Source organism: Caretta caretta, chromosome 3 (assembly GCF_965140235.1).
Source record: "Caretta caretta isolate rCarCar2 chromosome 3, rCarCar1.hap1, whole genome shotgun sequence".
Classification (NCBI taxonomy): domain Eukaryota; kingdom Metazoa; phylum Chordata; order Testudines; family Cheloniidae; genus Caretta; species Caretta caretta.
In genome coordinates, this window is record NC_134208.1 from 100,086,279 (window position 1) to 100,104,502 (window position 18,224).

An 18,224-nucleotide genomic window follows, 5' to 3' on the forward strand; every position below is an offset into this window, starting at 1 on the left:
GGGCTGCCTAATCCCACCAAGGACTCTGTGACATTACCATGGTTCTTTCTAAGCAAGCACATTTATTCTTAAGGTAAAAGCATTACAAGGAAAACATAAACACAATAGAAGTTCCTATATGCATGCTAAAAGCTTACCTTAGGTCACCCATCAGTCGTATGGGGCTCTAGTAGGTCAAAATCCTTCCAACCCTTCCACATGGATTGCCCCATGGACAGAAAGTCCTGTCTGTTTGCTGGATCAGCAAGAAGACCTTGTGTAAATTCAAGGTCATCCTTTTATGCCAAAAGTCCTTTCTTTGTCTCCTATTCTCTGGAAAATCCAGCTTGAACCAGTATGCAAACTACTCCAGGGGGTGGTAACTCTCTAAATAGTTTAGTAGCTGTGGTAATTCTTCCCCTTGGAGTAGAATACAATTGTACATAAACCATTGTATACATTTAATACAATATAGTCCCTGAAGATATTGCATGTCATTGCAATATCTCTCACAATTTTCAGCACCAAGACTACAGAACCTGTAAGTAAATTCAGCCTATCATGCAAAAAGAAATAAGGAGAAAAAATATATAGATAAAAGCAAAGCAAAAGAGAACTCCATAGAGAAAAGAAATAGAGAAGGAACCGAGTGATTTGTTTTATTCTGTTTTCCTTTTCAACCATCTCCAAATTCCCATGGCATATCTTGATGGATAACTGTCTCATTAATATAGCACAAAAAGATACTAAATTTGTGCATGCATCATTAATGTTACTATATCAAGTACCGAAATACTTTTGGAAAATGAGATTTCAAGTTCTTACATCAACCGAGATGAGCGCAGGTATACCAAAATACCTTTAAAAATCTGGGTCTTAGTGGATAAGTGGGTGGCTAGCCCTGTGTAATCAAGGGAACAAAAGTGGTAAGGACTCTCAGAAAGAAAGGAAACCAGGGTGAGAGTGAGCATACAATAGAGAGAGAGCGCGCTTACTGAAAACAAGAAAGCAAGCATTTATTTTGGGATATTGTGTGTTGGATTAACTGGAATCCCCTCCATACTGGAGATCATTAAGACTATTCCATAGAAAGTAGCTTGAGCTATAGCTTGTAAAAAGAAGTGCTGTTTAGCAAAGTTATTAAATTCCTTTGAGACAGGTCTGTAGTGCCTGTTGGTCTTCCAAATTTATGTAAGTAATTCTAGAATATTCGGTATAAAAATAACCATGAGAGAATTAATGGAAAAAACTTGGAGATTTCTTTCTTGTCGAACGTATGTGATTTAGAGTCAGTCATTCTGTCTGTTAAAGTAAAACTTTGAGAACGGTGGTGACTGTGTGTGGTTACTGCCCCTTTAAGGTCTGGAACATTCTGTGTGCCAGAGTTTAAAAACAATTCTTGTCTTTTAGCAGTAATTGCCACTGGTTAGAGCTTGTTTGGATACCCAAGAATGAAATTAGCTGCATGTAGCTTGTAACCAAGGAAACCTCTGAGTGTGCTAGCTCTGTTCATTTTTTGTTTGTTTGTTTGTTTTTTCTTATTCTGATCCAATTAAAGTCTGATCTAATAAAAAACTTATTGGATTTGGAGAAATAACAAGGCAATTGCCATGTTAGCAGTGAGGCAAGAGATCTGTCTGAGAAGAAAAGAGGAAAATGATAATTTGTGGGGAAGTTGATGAATCCCTCTGATGTAAAATGTGTAGGATTTAATCATAGAATATCAGGGTTGGAAGGGACTTCAGGAGGTCGTCTAGTCCAACCCCCTGCTCAGAGCAGGACCAATCCCCAGTTTTTTCCCCAGATTCCTAAGTGGCCCCCTCAAGGATTGAACTCACAAGACTGGGTTTAGCAGACCAATGCTCAAACCATTGAACGATCTGTCACCCCTAATGCGATGTAACCATTTTATGTACAAAGGTCTCAGCAGTATTTCTATGCTGATGGTGTTGAAGAATCTTAATAAAAATTTCCATTCTTCATCTCTGTTTGGAAAGAGAGGCATTTGTAGTCCTCAAAGACTTTTCTTTTAGGAACTGAGATATATGAACTAGGAGGACTTGGCTGAATTATTTAAAAAGCAATATGTTCCCCCAACTAAATTCCTAGCTAAGAGGTCTGAGATTCACTTAAGAAATCAAAAGAAATAGAAAATAGGAAAGCCTATTTGATTTCCTGGCTTATCTTAGACAGCTGTTCACAACCTGCCATTTTGGTTGGCATCTAAGAGAAGCACTCAGAGATCATTGTGTGTTCAGAAACAGAAATCCAGAGTTAAGGGGGCCTGCTGAATATTGTTTGCAAAAATAGAACTCAACCTGGAAGGAGCCGCAGATATAACATTAGTGTTTGACTGCACCAAGAGACAAGTGCGGCAGTTTCAGAGAGTACATTTACAGTCATATACAGGAAGGAATGTACAACCCACACCTAGGAAGCCATCAGCAAGTTGGAGGAGGTTTATATTTTCGAGGCGTTGAACTTTGCAGGAATCAGAGGAATGTTCCGTTAAATAAAATGAAGTCAGGGAACTGTGGTGAGAGATATCGTCCAGAATGTTTTTCATGCATCCTGTAGGAGAGTTTCAGTGAAAGGAAGTCATTTTTGCACAACATGAACTGCTGCACTAGCTATGTGACTATGTAGGACCTCATTACAAATACTGTGCTTTTCTCTGTGAAGACGGTTTGTGACTTACATATCTTTATTCAGAAAATTCAAGTTTTTGCTCTCCAATTCTCCCACCCCATGCACTGTTGTTTCATAGATTTGTAGTGAGAAAACAGATATTCCTTGTTTAGAAACCCTTTTTGAATGTCACTAATATGGTACCATTGCAAAAGCTTTTATGTAACTTTGTTTAGAAACAAAAAATCTGTGTATGACTGAGAATAGTAAAATAAAAGGTATATTGGCCAATTCTGCATTCATTTGGTGTTGAAGATAGAGGATTTGAAGTTAAGGGCATAAGTTTTGCTGCCATGTGGGATAATGAAAGCACAGATCACAGACATCTGTGGCCTGACAACATGGAAAACTGTACTTAGCCAGCTAGACCTACTTACCAAGTTGAGAAATATCCTACTGCTCAGCAGCCTGGGGAAGTCATGAAACATTTTGAGGCATCAAATTCTAGAGAAGAAAGCTACTTACAGAACAACCTGAACATGTACTGTAAAATTCGAATCTGCCAATAAGTTAATTACAACCTGTTATTTGGCAAACTTCATAAAACACAAGATACTGGTGTAAATTCACTGTCATGTCATGAGTCAACACTTAAACATTTAGTTCTTATACAACGTCATGGGCAAGCACTCTTTGTTCTTTAAAAGAAAACACTTTTTTGGTGTAAGACATATTAAACAGGACAATCTCATTTTCTTAGAATGAGTCCTCCTCCTCCGCCCCACAAACCATGATGTCTGTATCAGAGATATCCTAAATTTAGAAAGTATTACAATAGTTTTGGTTGAAACAACTTCACTTAAAAATGAAAGTTGGTAGATGGTCACATACATTTTAAACTGATACATGACTATCGTAAATTCTGATTAGTATTGGCACAATAACCTTAAACCTGTAGAATACAGGATTAAGGGTGAAGCACTGTCTTGAATGCATAGAAGTGGATAGACTTCCAATCTTTGTTACTTACCTTCTCAAATCCAGAGCAGTTGTAGTTTATTTTTGTGCTGCTGGTCACTCAGTATTGTGTGTTGTGGGGTTTCTATTTCTTTGATTAATAGGGAGTATGTGTCATAGGCAGCTAGAATGTTTAGATAAGTGCTGCTTATTGTAGTTGCTTTATTTATTCTTTAGATTTATAAAATATTATAACAAATATTTACTTGCCTTAATTCTCTAATGTGCTGTAATGTATGTTACATCATAATACTTATATGACATCATTAAACCTTGCTTTTATATTTTTTTCTATTAGATTATCCACATGCCAAACATTTTTCTTGGGAAAAATATTTGGAAGAAACCAATTCTTTACCTGCACCTGCAAGGGCTTTTAAAGTGGTGAGAGAATGTTTACATCGTGTTCATGCTTCCAATTAGCTAATGTACAGTAGATGTTTTATTTTTTTATGTGAGTTTTGAAATTACTGTGAGAAATCAGAAAATTTTTCATCACTATAAATCCTGAGACTTTTGACTAATTTATTCTAATAATACTTAGCTAGCTAATGAGTCCTCCCAGCACACCTCGGGGAGAGGTGAGTGAGTATTATTGTCTCCACGTTACAGGCACAACAAACAAGTGGCTTATTCAAGAAAGTAGAAGGCATCGTTATCGGAGCGAACAATAGACATGAAATTCGTGGCTCCCTAGGCTGACCTTCTGTCTGTTTTTGTGAGCTTCTGAGGTTCAAGTCCAACATTTTTGAATACTATCACGTTGCTAAGAAATTCATTAAACTAAAGCAGAAATGTGGTGCTAGCCCAGAATTCCAGCCATCTGCTGTAGTTCACTGAGGTTTAGTTACTGGCTTACAACACTTTTCACTACAAAATTTTAACAAGCATGGCCAAATCCTGAGTTTTCATCCAGAATAGCCAAGCCAAGTGAGATGTTGCATGCATTTGTTGTGTGGAGGGGAGTCCTCACTCATGGCCGTGGGGCTGGTGACCATGAGAAGTTCCAGGTAGTAACACATCTTCTAACCTCCCCTATCCTCGTTCATCCCTGCCCTGCCTTTTCTTACAGTCGTATTCTTTTTGGGAGAGGGAGGGTGGGGCAGAATAAGTGGATTATGTAGTACGGGTGTAGAAAGACGAGGCCCAGCATGTAGCAGGGGAGAGGTTTGGCTAGTGACTACATCCTGCACTCACCCTGCAGCAGTGGCTCCTGTCTTGTGGAGCTGGCCTGGCTCTCCAGTTCGGGTGCTGTGATCACATGGTCACAGCACCACTCACATTTGACGCATCCACCCTTCCATTTCCTTCTGTAGAGGGGCGGATGTGCTAAACCTATGTAGCACTGTGACCACATGCACCACCTTGCAATGCCCAGAGTGGACCCAGACATGGGTGCCAGAAGGACTGCAAAAGTGGGGAGCCAAGGCCCTCCCCCCAGAGCCCTGGAGGGAGCCCCCTCACAGCAGCCTGACCCTCCTGGAGCCCCTGCCTTTCCCCTACTCCCAACAGTCTAACACTCTGCCTCCCCCAACTCCTTACCTTACTCTCCTGTTGGTGAGCGCAAGGTCTTCAGGTAGTGGGTCCTTTCTGCTTCCCAGACCCAGTTGGTCCCCGCTACTGAGAGGGACCACCACTGGGGTTTTGGCAGCCGGTAGGTGAGGGCCTGGCTGCCGGCATTTAGGATGTTGGCCAGCTGGTCTGTGCCATAGTGTGCTCCTTCCAGCCAGGTTTTAAAAAGTAGGGTGCGCTGAATTCCCTGTTTTATAAAGTGGGGAGGGCTATGGCCTTTTGGCCTCTGCTGACTCTAGCACCTATGGAGCCGGGGCAAGCCCCATGGGACAGGAGGTACCACTTCTGGGTGGGCTCGTCACTGACTAGTCAGATTCACAATTACCATGTGTGATGCTTCCTTGGGATACCCAGGGTTGTGAGGCACCTTGATGTCACGTGCATGAAGAAGCCTTGTCTGTGCCTGCCAGGGATCAGCTCCCCAACTCCACTTGCCACAGGCAACACAAGTACTCCCTTCTCAGTCCACGCAGGCACTGCCATCAGTTTGCAGGTTAGTGATAGATATTCTCCAAGCATGCCCCTGGAGCACGCATGCCGACCTGGGGGCAAAAGGGGCAATTGCCCAGGGGCCTGGGCAATATAAAAGGGCCCCGGGGCCCCCAGCCACTGCCGCCGCTACCACAGCAGTGGCCAGGGCAAGCGATACAGACAGCCCCCCAACCTGAAGCAAATACTCACCAGCAACCACACACCACACAACAGAACCACTCACTCAGGAACCTATCCATTGCCAACTGTGTCCACATATCTATTCAGGGGACACCATCATAGGGCCTAATCACATCAGCCACACTATCAGAAGCTCATTCACCTGCACATCTACCAATGTGATATGTGCCAGCAATGCCCCTCTGCCATGTGCATTGGTCAAACTGGACAGTCTCTACGTAAAGGAATAAATGGACACAAATCAGACATCAAGAATTATAACATTCAAAAACCAGTTGGAGAACACTTCAATCTCTCTGGTCACTCGATTACAGACCTAAAAGTTGCAATTCTTCAACAAAAAAACTTCAAAACCAAGAAGAGACTGCTGAATTGGAATTAATTTGCAAACTGGATCCAATTAACTTAGGCTTGAATAGAGACTGGGAGTGGATGGGTCATTACACAAAGTAAAACTATTTCCCCATGTTTATCCCCCCCCCACCCCCCACTGTTCCTCAGACGTTCTTGTCAACTGCTGGAAATGGCCCACCTTGATTATCACTACAAAAGGTGTCCCCCCTCCCCCACCCTCCCACCCCCGCTCTCCTGCTAGTAATAGCTCACCTTAAGTGATCACTCTGGTTACAGTGTGTATGGTAACACCCATTGCTTCATGTTCTCTATGTATATAAATCTCCCCACTGTATTTTCCACTGAATGCATCCAATGAAGTGAGCTGTAGTTCACGAAAGCTTATGCTCAAATAAATTTGTTAGTCTCTAAGGTACCACAAGTACTCCTTTCTGGTTACCCAAAGTCCTCCTCGCAGCATTTTTCAACCAGGATGGCTTTCATAAGACCAAGGATGCCAGAGCGTCTCCCTGAATCCCTAGATGTATTAGACCTGTCCTTTGTTCTTCTCCTGTAAACGGGGGTCCCCCACCCCACCACTGTTCACCTCTTCCTGTTAATTTTCTTCTCCTGATGACTCCACAAAATCTTCTTTAGCATTTGACTCAGTATGCAGATAGACTTGCATTGTAAGTTACGCAATGGCAGGGAAATGCATGTCTCCCATCACCTGTCTGGTGGAACCTGCCTTTAACTTCAAGACTTTAAGAACATAATTTCTAATACATAAACGTGTCTCCTTACATGCTACCTGCACATACATTTTTCAAAGACAATGTTGACCATTGTGACACAGGCTGTCAGTAGAGACTTTATGACACTCTTTGGTGAACTATTATGTAAATACCAGACCCATGGGATTCCTGTAACTCTTATGCATCCCTGCGCTATCTGCTAGTTGGCCTCAAGAGGCCCTTGGGTCACACTGTAACCTCTATGGCAAACTTGTAAATGTAATCATAATTTAAAGTGCCATTTGATCTATGATGAATGTGTGTGAGTGTAAGGAGATACAATATGTAGAATTATTGTGCAGTATGCTGTTTCATAGAGGTGGAAATGCTCTAAAAACATTTCTAGAGTGTTTAGGGGAAACTTATAGCATTAAAGATCTTTACAGCATTAATGGTGATTTTATTTACCTGGGGGGCTTGAAGTGATGAGACTAAACTCCTAGAGAAGTAAATTATTTTTCTAGACTAAGTTATTTTAATACAACAGTTTTTATGTTTTGGTTTGGATTTTTTTTGGAGGGGAATGATTGCCCTTATATTTTATAACAGTTTTTTTACGTTTCATTGAAATACCCATCATCTCTCATTGTAGAAACCATCTCATGGATTTCAGAAAAATATGAAACTTGAGGTAGTTGACAAGAGGAATCCAGTACTTATCAGAGTAGCAACTGTTGTAGATATTGATGACCACAGGATAAAAGTAAGTCAATCTCTCTCTCTCTCTCTAAATTGGACGTCCTGTTTACAGCATGTTGACTGTTTTGTAAAATAAATACTGAAGTTCCAAAATTAAGGACCTTGATAGTTGCACAGGAAGATATGAATCACACTGATGCACTGCTAAACTCACTCTCATCCTCCTTACTGATTAATACACAAGTAATTTCTTTGGAAGGGGCATTTCTATTGTTTTTTTAGTCAGTGATGTGCTGAAATAGAAGCTAAGGAATAAAGGATGAGTGTGTTGGGAAATTGCATTGGGAATAGTTGAGATAAAAGTTGTTTTATAGAAGAATGTTGATGACTAATCGCCTTTTATGATGAGATGACTGGTTCTGTGGATGAAGGGAAAGCAGTGGATGTATTGTTTCTTGACTTTAGCAAAGCTTTTGACACGGTCTCCCACAGTATTCTTGTCAGCAAGTTAAGGAAGTATGGGCTGGATGAATGCACTACAAGGTGGGTAGAAAGCTGGCTAGATTGTTGGGCTCAACGGGTAGTGATCAATGGCTCCATATCTAGTTGGCAGCCGGTATCAAGTGGAGTACCCCAAGGGTCGGTCCTGGGGCCGGTTTTGTTCAATATCTTCATAAATGATCTGGAGGATGGTGTGGATTGCACTCTCAGCAAATTTGCGGATGATACTAAACTGGGAGGAGTGGTAGATACGCTGGAGGGGAGGGATAGGATACAGAAAGACCTAGACAAATTGGAGGATTGGGCCAAAAGAAATCTGATGAGGTTCAATAAGGATAAGTGCAGGGTCCTGCACTTAGGACGGAAGAACCCAATGCACAGCTACAGACTAGGGACCGAATGGCTAGGCAGCAGTTCTGCGGAAAAGGACCTAGGGGTGACAGTGGACGAGAAGCTGGATATGAGTCAGCAGTGTGCCCTTGTTGCCAAGAAGGCCAATGGCATTTTGGGATGTATAAGTAGGGGCATAGCGAGCAGATGGAGGGACGTGATCGTTCCCCTCTATTCGACATTGGTGAGGCCTCATCTGGAGTACTGTGTCCAGTTTTGGGCCCCACACTTCAAGAAGGATGTGGATAAATTGGAGAGAGTCCAGCGAAGGGCAACAAAAATGATTAGGGGACTGGAACACATGACTTATGAGGAGAGGCTGAGGGAGCTGGGATTGTTTAGCCTGCAGAAGAGAAGAATGAGGGGGGATTTGATAGCTGCTTTCAACTACCTAAAAGGGGGTTCCAAAGAGGATGGCTCTAGACTGTTCTCAATGGTAGCAGATGACAGAACGAGGAGTAATGGTCTCAAGTTGCAGTGGGGGAGGTTTAGATTGGATATTAGGAAAAACTTTTTCACTAAGAGGGTGGTGAAACACTGGAATGCGTTACCTAGGGAGGTGGTAGAATCTCCTTCCTTAGAGGTTTTTAAGGTCAGGCTTGACAAAGCCCTGGCTGGGATGATTTAACTGGGAATTGGTCCTGCTTCGAGCAGGGGGTTGGACTAGATGATCTTCTGGGGTCCCTTCCAACCCTGATATTCTATGATTCTATGACTTAATAATACCCAATATCAAAAGATTGCTGTGATTTTTGAATTAGGGCTCATAAAATATTTGGGATAGGTGAATAAAATCTTTCTCTATAATTTCCACCCTGCAAAAGCCCAAGTGAGACAGGGAAAATCTAAAAAGAATGAATGAATAAATAAAGATTTCCTTTCTCCCTGTCAGGAGCTTCTGAGGTGTAGAAACTTATATTAATTCTGGACTTTAGATTGGATTAATTTCAAATGATGTTTGCTAAAGGGTTTGCTGTTTTTTCAGAAGACTTGTATGTCTGGGTTATTTTCTGCTTTGGTTTATAAATCATTTTACTTATTGAGTCTTTTAACTGTTAAAATACTGGCATTTTCTGGAATGCTCACTAGCTAAATGAATATGAAGGATATTTCTTTCTACAGTGTGCGGAGAGTTCTTATGCATACATGATATTTCAGGCAGCAAATGCAATTGACATTTCATTTTGAATCCAAATTAACAAAGGGTGTGAAGTCATCAAAATTAATATCTGCACACCTACATATTTTCTGCATAAATTAGTTTGGTCCTATCAAAAAAATATCCAGTCTAATATATTAAAATGTCAATATTTGTGACCCTTGCAGTTTAATTAATTTCATATTGTATATTGAAATAGCCTTTTGTGTACATTTTATAAATAAGATCATAAGAAATAAAGATCCAAGGTCTTCATTAGTACAATAATTTAAATAAGTTAGTTAGAGTTGCAGATCTTTGGTTCCAACCTGAAGAAAATCAGTGATTATCGTCTACAGAATCACAGTTCGGTCTCTCATCTGATTTAATTCCTTACCCTTAATAGTCAAATTTTACAATTGCTATAGATCCCTTTGTTTTTGGGGGTGGTGAAATTCATCCTTGTGCAGAGGCCCTTTACAAAGTCTATGTACTGGGTTAACTCCTGTTTAAAATAGGAATTTGACTGTTCTAAATGTTTAGAGCCCTTTGAGAGAGAGGGAGGACATAATTTGGCCCTTAAAGTGTTAGTGTATATACATAAACATTATAACTGTCTAAATGTACGTGTATATTTTGAGCCTGACAGTGTAACACACACAGAGACCCATTCTGCTCCCACTTAAGTAAACAACAAACTTCCTTTCTCTTCAGTGGAAGCAGACTAATGCCCAAAATCTAGTTTATACAGCTGTGTAATGTCTACAGTTTTCTCATGTTATTTCTCTAAAGAAGCTGACATTATAAAGCCTAACATTTTGGAAGATTGTTGAGGTAAAATGACTTTATAAAGAATTTTTCTGATGGTTTTTCTTTTGCTTTTAGGTGCACTTTGATGGCTGGGATAGTATTTATGATTATTGGACTGATGCGGATAGCCCCGATATCCATCCCGCAGGCTGGTGTGCAAAAACTGGACACCCTCTTCAGCCTCCTCTTAGTAAGAGAAATCATAAGATGGTATAATTTTAAAATTATGGTGAGGGGCATGTGTAATTTGTGTAATGCTTTCTCTGTGACCCAGTTCATAGGAAGGCAGCAGTTGGTGTATGCAATATAAAATAAGTAGATGTGATGTTTATAACAAAACGCATAATTTATTGAGATTTGGCATAATTAATTGCTTTTTAAGAGGTGACTTCACTGATCTTGTAAATGAAATTTAACAATTATGCATAAGAATTACACTTGTATACTAGAGGAATCTATGGGAAATTCCTGACCCTACTGAAATGAGTGGCAAAACTCTTATTGACTTTAGTTGGGCCAGGATTTTGTCCCTGGGTCCTCTCTCCATATTTTGGAATGTTAACTTGTTTTCGAGGCCCTACACGGTGCAGACTTTTTGAAAAGGCACTTGATTAAAATGTGGTGCCAGATGCTCAAAGTAGGCTTAGTCCCTTTTGTGCTCCAGGCCTGCAAAGGGGGCTTGAAGCTGCCGGTTTGAAAGGGATTCTACCAGAGACATAGAGTGGACATAGTCTGTGAGCTCCTGCACAGAATGGATGTGCTCAAAGGATGAATCAAGGTTGTGTAGTGAAGGAGACTGTATAGGACCATTCTTTCACTTCTTGTGAAAGTTGAAAAGTGTCTAATGAATGAGGCATAGGATTAGAGAGGCCAATCTCACGGCTTAGTCAGTTCAATACTGCTCTGAAGAATTGGATTCTATCCCTGTCTGTGCCACAGAGTTTGTGTGTGATGCTAGTCAAGTCACTTAATCCAAGCTTTTCACGTGTTCTTCATTTTCTGGATGATTGACTTGAGACCTTGGGTCTGATTTGCGGAAGCGCTGAGCACTCACATCTATTACTGAAATCAATCATATAGAATGCTTAGTAAGCAGAAAAATCAAGTCCTAGATGTCTCAAATTGGGCACCCAGAATTAGTGGATACTCTTGATTTATTTCTCTGCCCTTCAGCTCCCTATCTGTTAAGTGGGGATGATAATACTCCCTCATTTCACAGAGATTTTGTGAAAATATATCCGTTAATGTTTATGAAGCTCTCAAATACTTGTCCTCTTCCAGCATGCCTCATCTTATTAGAATCCTTTTTTAATCTTAGTAGTAGTTTTTAGTTGATAGTTAGATTTTAGTTTTAGCGAGAGGAGTACCTCTTTTCCTCTCTTCTCCTATCAGAGAGACTTGCCTCCTTAAGAGGGTATGTCCAGCTCCCAAGGCTTCAGCCATTGCCTCACTTGCTGGGAGGTTTGGATTGATGACCACTCCAACTGCATCCACTGCTGTGGAGAATCACACATTCTGCAGAATGTGTGAACTTCTGCTTACTCCTGAAATGTAGGGCCAGCAAGAACCAGGAGATCAAACTGAGGCTTCGGATGATGGAGCACTCCCTTTGTCCCACATTGGAACCAGATCTGGGGAACCCCCCATATTCCAGTCTCTGGGAAGATCTAATACCCTTTTGACCTTGGCTCATCACTCCCCCAAGAAGGGAGAGATCTCAGAGACCTTCAGAGGCCCCAAGAAGAGGGGCTGTGACTTGCCCCATAAAGAGTCTGCTCCAAAGAGATCTCAGTCTCCTAAGTCAGCGGTCTTGGAATCGTCAATTTCTAGATTTGGTACGATGGAAGCTGCAGGTTCCTCTGGTACCACTAGGGCTGGAAAACCAAGAAGCTCTTACAAGAGCAAACATGGCTCTAAGCGAGCCTCTGTACTGACCGGGGATGACCAGGAGAAACATTCTGCCAGATAAGATGCATCTCTTCCACCAGTATCTCCCGTGGAGAGTTCTAAACCATTGGTACTGTTGGCTTCCAGAGAGACCATCGCATCGGTACTGGTGTCCCATTCGGTGCCTCAGGAATTTTGATTCTTGAAGGACTTAGCTTTAGCAGAGGAACCGCAGTTCTCACAGATCATGGGCACCAAGGATCCCGTGTACCAACACTAGTTCGGTCTCCAGACCCAATTTATCATCAACACCACCCAGTTCACCACCATTTTCAGTTGGGGCTCCTCCAGTGCTCTGAGGAGGATGGCAGAGGGGACTTTCACTCAGTCCATTCAGTCTCGTCAGTCTCTGCACAGGGTTCCCCCGCCCATCCTTAAAGGAACACTTTCTACGTGGGTCATAGATACAGAGAAGAGTCCAGTGCAAGTCATCACAAGTGGTGGGATCAACTCTGGATGCCATCACCTCTGCCATATGACACCCCCAGTGATCATACTGGGATCCTGGGCTGCTTACTGTCAGCAGTTTTCTAGGGCTTTGAGGAATAAGAGGCGAGGGAGGATGAGGACACTACTCCTCAATGCACTGTCTCCTCATAGTCTCCTGATGCTTACCCCTGAAATGAATAGAACTATGCCCATTTACACGAGCATAGAATTTGGCCCTATGGCTCTGACCCTCAGCTGGCTCAGTGTAGGTGCAGGATTCCTTTCTCTTTTATAGACGTACAAATAATGGAATATAGGAATTGCCATACTGGATCAGCACAGTGGTCCATCAGGTATAGTACCCTATCTCTGATAGTGGCCAGGTCCACAGAGTATACAGTCAAGGAATACTTGGTTTTTGTTTGTTTTTGAAATCATAAATTCATATCCAAACCCCAAATGTCTAAATTTCATCTGGTTCCAGATTTATCTGAAATTCACCTCTGCTCTAGCTAGCAATCAGACCATTTCCCAAGAAATAGAGAAATGCCAATTTGGTCATTTGAAATGTGTGCAACTGCAGCAGTAAATCAGAGACAAGGCGTTTTTGTTTTATTTTTTGAACTGCTAAATCTCTAATTATTGACACTAAATTTATCACCAGTTGTAAGCTCACCATGGTCAATTGTAGATCGTGAACAGTTTGGTTATTAGAGCAGTGACTTGCAGGTATCTATTTAATGAAAGATGTGAGAGTGATTGAAGTGACAATTTAAGGGCTGTTTTCTTCAGTATTTGGCTTATTGTTTTCTTTATTGGATTGCTTCATTATGTTGATGAGTATTGGGATTGAGCAGAATAGAATTAGATTTTGTATTTGCCTTTCATACTCAGGGCATTTCAACATGCTTTACAAAAATAATGAACTAAAGAGTGTCATTAGGCAGTGACTTTAAAGGCAAATATAGCAGCCATTTTCTACTCAGCAACCACTGTCATGTGGCCGTGGGCATTAGAAAGTTTGCTTTGCTTGTTGTTATCCTCCCAAGGCCTCTTCTCAGGCCTTTAATTTTCCTGTTCTACTCCCAGTCCTTGCACCAGTTTTGCATGATTAATTATGGCTCCATATGGAACTCATCAATATTGCTCATGACTAAACTGAATAAATAGGTGGAGGCCCAAAGAGATTGTTAAATAATGTAGTCTGAACTGTATCTCATAGGACATTAAACCGCGTCCATTTACCGCTATTAAGACGAGTAATTTGTATTTTACTAAAGCATATCTTCCAGAAAAGGCATCTAGTCTTGATTTGAGTATTCCAAAAGATGGAGAAATATACCACTTCCCTTGGTAGTTGGTTCCAGTAGTTAATCACCCTCTCTGTTGTAAATAACTGCCTAATTTCTAGTTTGAATTTCTCTGGCATCAGCTCCCAACCATTGGTTCTTATTAAGTCTTTCTGTGCTAAATTAAAGAGCCCTTTAGTCCTGGGATTTTTGTCCCTGTGAAGGTGCTTAGCCACTCGGAGGCTTCTTTTTGATAAATAAAACAGATTGAGCTCTTTACATTTCTCACAGTAAGGCATTTTGTCCAATCCTTGAATCATTTTTGTCTCTCTTTTCTGCATGCTCTCCAGGTTTTCAACATTCTTTTTAAAATGTGGGCATCAGAATTGTACACAGTATTCCAGAATCGGTCTCACCAAAGCCATATACTGATCCAAAATCACCTTCTTACTCCTAATCACTACTCCCCTGTTTATACATCCAAGGATCATATGAGCTCTTCTTGACATAGTATCTCACTGGAAGCTTATGTTGAATTGCTTACATAAGAATGGCCATCTTGAGTCAGACCAATGGTCCATGTAGCCCAGTATCTTGTCTTCAGACAGTGGTTGCTGCCAGATGCTTCTGAGGGACTGAACAGAACATGGCAGTTTATCAGTTAGTCCAGTCCCAGCTTCTAGCAGTCACAGGTTTAGGGACACGTAGAGCAGGGGGTTGCAACCCTGACCATCTTGGCTAATAGCCATTGATGGACCTATCCTCCATGAACTTCTCTAATTCTTTTTTGAACCCAGTGATACTTTTGGCCTTCACAACTTCCCGTGGTAGTGAGTTCCATAGGTTGACTGTGCATTGTGTGTAGTATTTCCTTATGTTTGTTTTAAACCTACCATCTATTAAATTCATTGGGTGACCCCTAATTCTGGTATTATTTGAAAGGGTAAATAACACTTCCTAATTCACTTTCTCCACACCAGTCATTATTTTATACACCTCTATCATATCCTTCCCTTGGTCATCTGTTTTCTAAAATGAACAGTCTCAGTCTTATTAATCTCTTCTCATATTGAAGATGTTCCATATCCCTAATCATTTTTGTTGCCCCTCTCTGTACCTTTTCCATTTCTAATATTTTTTTTTTGAGCTGGGGTGACAAGAACTGTACACAGTATTCAAGGTCTGGGCGTAACATGGATTTATGTAGTGGCAATATGATATTATCTGTCTTATCTCTCGGTTTCCTAATGGTTCCTAACATTGTTAGATTTTTTTTTGACTGCTGTTGCACATTGAGTAGATGTTTTCAGAGAACTATCCATGATGACTCCAAGTGGCAACAGCTAATTTGGACCCCATTGTTGTGTGTATATAGTTGGGATTATGTTTTTCCAACATTCATTACTTTGCATTTATTAACATTGAATTTCATCTTTCATTTTCTTGCCCAGTCACCCAGTTTTGTGAGAGATGCCTTTGTAACTCTTTGCAGTCTGCTTTGGACTTAACTATCTTGATAATTTAGTATTGTCTGCAAACTATGCTACCTTACTGTTTACCCCTTTTTCAGATCGTTTATGAATACGTTGAATGACATTGGTCCCAGGACAGATCCTTGGGGGACCCCATCATTTACCTCTCTCGACTGTAAAAACTGATAATTTATTCTTACCCATTGTTTTTCCTATCTTTTACCAGTTACTGGTCTGTGAGAGGATCTTCTCTCTTATCCCATGATTGCTTATTTTGCTTAAAAGCTTTTGGTGAGGGATCTTGTCAAAGGCTTTCTGAAAGTCCAAGTACACTATATGCACTGGATCACACTTGTCCACATGTTTGTGGATCCCCTACTCCCCAAAGAGGCATGGTGAGGCATGATTTCCCTTTACAAAAGCCATGTTGACTCTTCTCCAGCACTTTTTCATCTATGTGTCTAATAATTCTGTTAGTTACTATATTTTCAACCAATTTTCTGATACTGAAGTTAGGCTTATTGGCCTGTAATTGCCAGGATTGCCTCTGGAGCCTTTTTTAAAATATGCATTACATTAGCTATCCTCCAGTCATGTGGTACAGAGAATGATTTAAGCATTAGGTTACATACTGCAGTCAGTGGTTCAGCGATTTCATATTTGAGTTCCTTCAGAATTCTTGGGTGAATACCATCTGCTGGTGATGAGTTATTACTGTTTAATTTATCAGTGTTTCCATAATCACCTCTATTGACACCTCAATGTGGGACAGTTCCTCAGAACTGTCACCTAAAAAAAAAAAGGCTTAGCTGTGGGAATCTCTCTCACATCCTCTCCAGTGAAGACCAATGCAAAAATTCATTTAGTTTCTCTGCAAGGTCCTTGTGTTCCTTCAGTGCGCCTTAAGCACCTGCATCATCCAATGGCCCCACTAATGTGTAACATCCTTCATGATTCTGATGTACTTTAAAAAAAAATTGCTTTTAGTTTTTGTCTCTTATGCTAATTACTCTTCAGATTCTTTTTTGCCTGCCTAATTATACTTTTACACCTGACTTGCCAGAGTTTGTTTCTTTCTATTTTCTGTAGTAGGATTTGACTTCCAGAGTTAAAAGATGTCTTTTTGTCTCTATCTATCACTTTTACTCTGTTTAGCCATGCTGGCGGGTTTTTTTTGGTCCTCTTACTGTTGTTTGTTTTTTTTTAATTTGGGGTATGCATATAATTGGAACCTCTATTACAGTAATTTTAAAAAGTTTCCATGCAGCTTGCAGGCATTTCACTCTCATGACTGTTCCTTTTAATTTCCGTTTAACTGGCCTCCTCATTTTTGTGTAGTTCCCCCTTTTGAAGTTAAATGCTACTGTGGTGTGTTTCTGTGGTATTTTTCCCCCTACAAAGATGTTAAATTTAATTACATTATGGTTGCTATTATCAAATGATTTAGGTCTGTTCACCTCTTGGACCAGATCCTGTGTGCCACTTAGGACTAAATCAAGAATTGCCTCTCCCCTTGTGGGTTCCAGGACTTGCTGCTCCAAGAAGCTGTCATTAATGGTGGTTAGAAATTTTATCTCTCCATCCCATCCTGAGGCGACATGTATTCAGTCAATATGGGAATAGTTGAGGGGTAGACAACGTATGGCACGCGTACCAAAGGCGGCACGTGAGCTGATTTTCAGTGGCACTCACCCTGCCCGGATCCTGGCCACCGGTCCAGGGGGCTCTGCATTTTAGTTTAATTTTAAAAGAAGCTTCTTAAACATTTTAAAAACCTTATTTACTTTACATACAACAATAGTTTAGTTATATATTATAGACTTATAGAAAGAGACCTTCTAAAAACGTTAGAATGTATTACTGGCACGCGAAACCTTAAATTGGATTGAATAAATGAAGACTTGGCACACCACTTCTGAAAGGTTGCCGAACCATGGAATAGTTGAAATCTCTCATTATTACTGAGTTTTCTGTTTTTTGTAACCTCTTTAACCACCCTAAGCATTTCCCAGTCACCGCCACCATCTTGGGTCAGGTGGTCAGTAGTATATTCCTACTGCTATGCTCTTATTATTCAAGCATGGAACTTCCATCTGTAGAGATTCTGTGTTACTGTTTGATTCATTTAAGATTGTTACAAATTTGATCAGCAGTGGTTTTATATTTACTTCCAAATTATAAAAAGAAAAGGAGTACTTGTGGCACCTTAGAGACTAACCAATTTATTTGAGCATGAGCTTTCGTGAGCTACAGCTCACTTCATCAGATGCATACCGTGGAAACTGCAGCAGACTTTATATATAGACAGAGGATATGAAACAGTACCTCCTCCCACCCCACTGTCCTGCTGGTAATAGCTTATCTAAAGTGATCATCAGGTTGGGCCATTTCCAGCACAAATCCAGGTTTTCTCACCCTCCACCCCCCCACACAAATTCACTCTCCTGCTGGTGCTAGCCCATCCAAAGTGACAACTCTTTACATAATCAAGTCGGGCTATTTCCTGCATAAATCCAGGTTTTCTCACATCCCCCCCACCCCCATACACACACAAACTCACTCTCCTGCTGGTAATAGCTCATCTAAACTGACCACTCTCCAAGTTTAAATCCAA

General features: G+C 40.8%; 1 protein-coding gene across 6 annotated transcripts in view; it reads left to right on the forward strand.

The window, feature by feature from the left end:
- L3MBTL3 (L3MBTL histone methyl-lysine binding protein 3) overlaps nt 1-18,224 on the forward strand; it is a 156,962-nt gene that overhangs the window by 84,676 nt on the left and 54,062 nt on the right. For all 6 annotated transcript variants that reach the window (XM_075126735.1, XM_075126731.1, XM_048844597.2 and 3 more), the window contains exons 13-15: nt 3,923-4,008; nt 7,588-7,698; nt 10,549-10,663. In XM_075126735.1, coding sequence (XP_074982836.1) covers nt 3,923-4,008; nt 7,588-7,698; nt 10,549-10,663 — 312 coding nt within the window. The remainder of the gene's footprint in view (nt 1-3,922; nt 4,009-7,587; nt 7,699-10,548; nt 10,664-18,224) is intronic.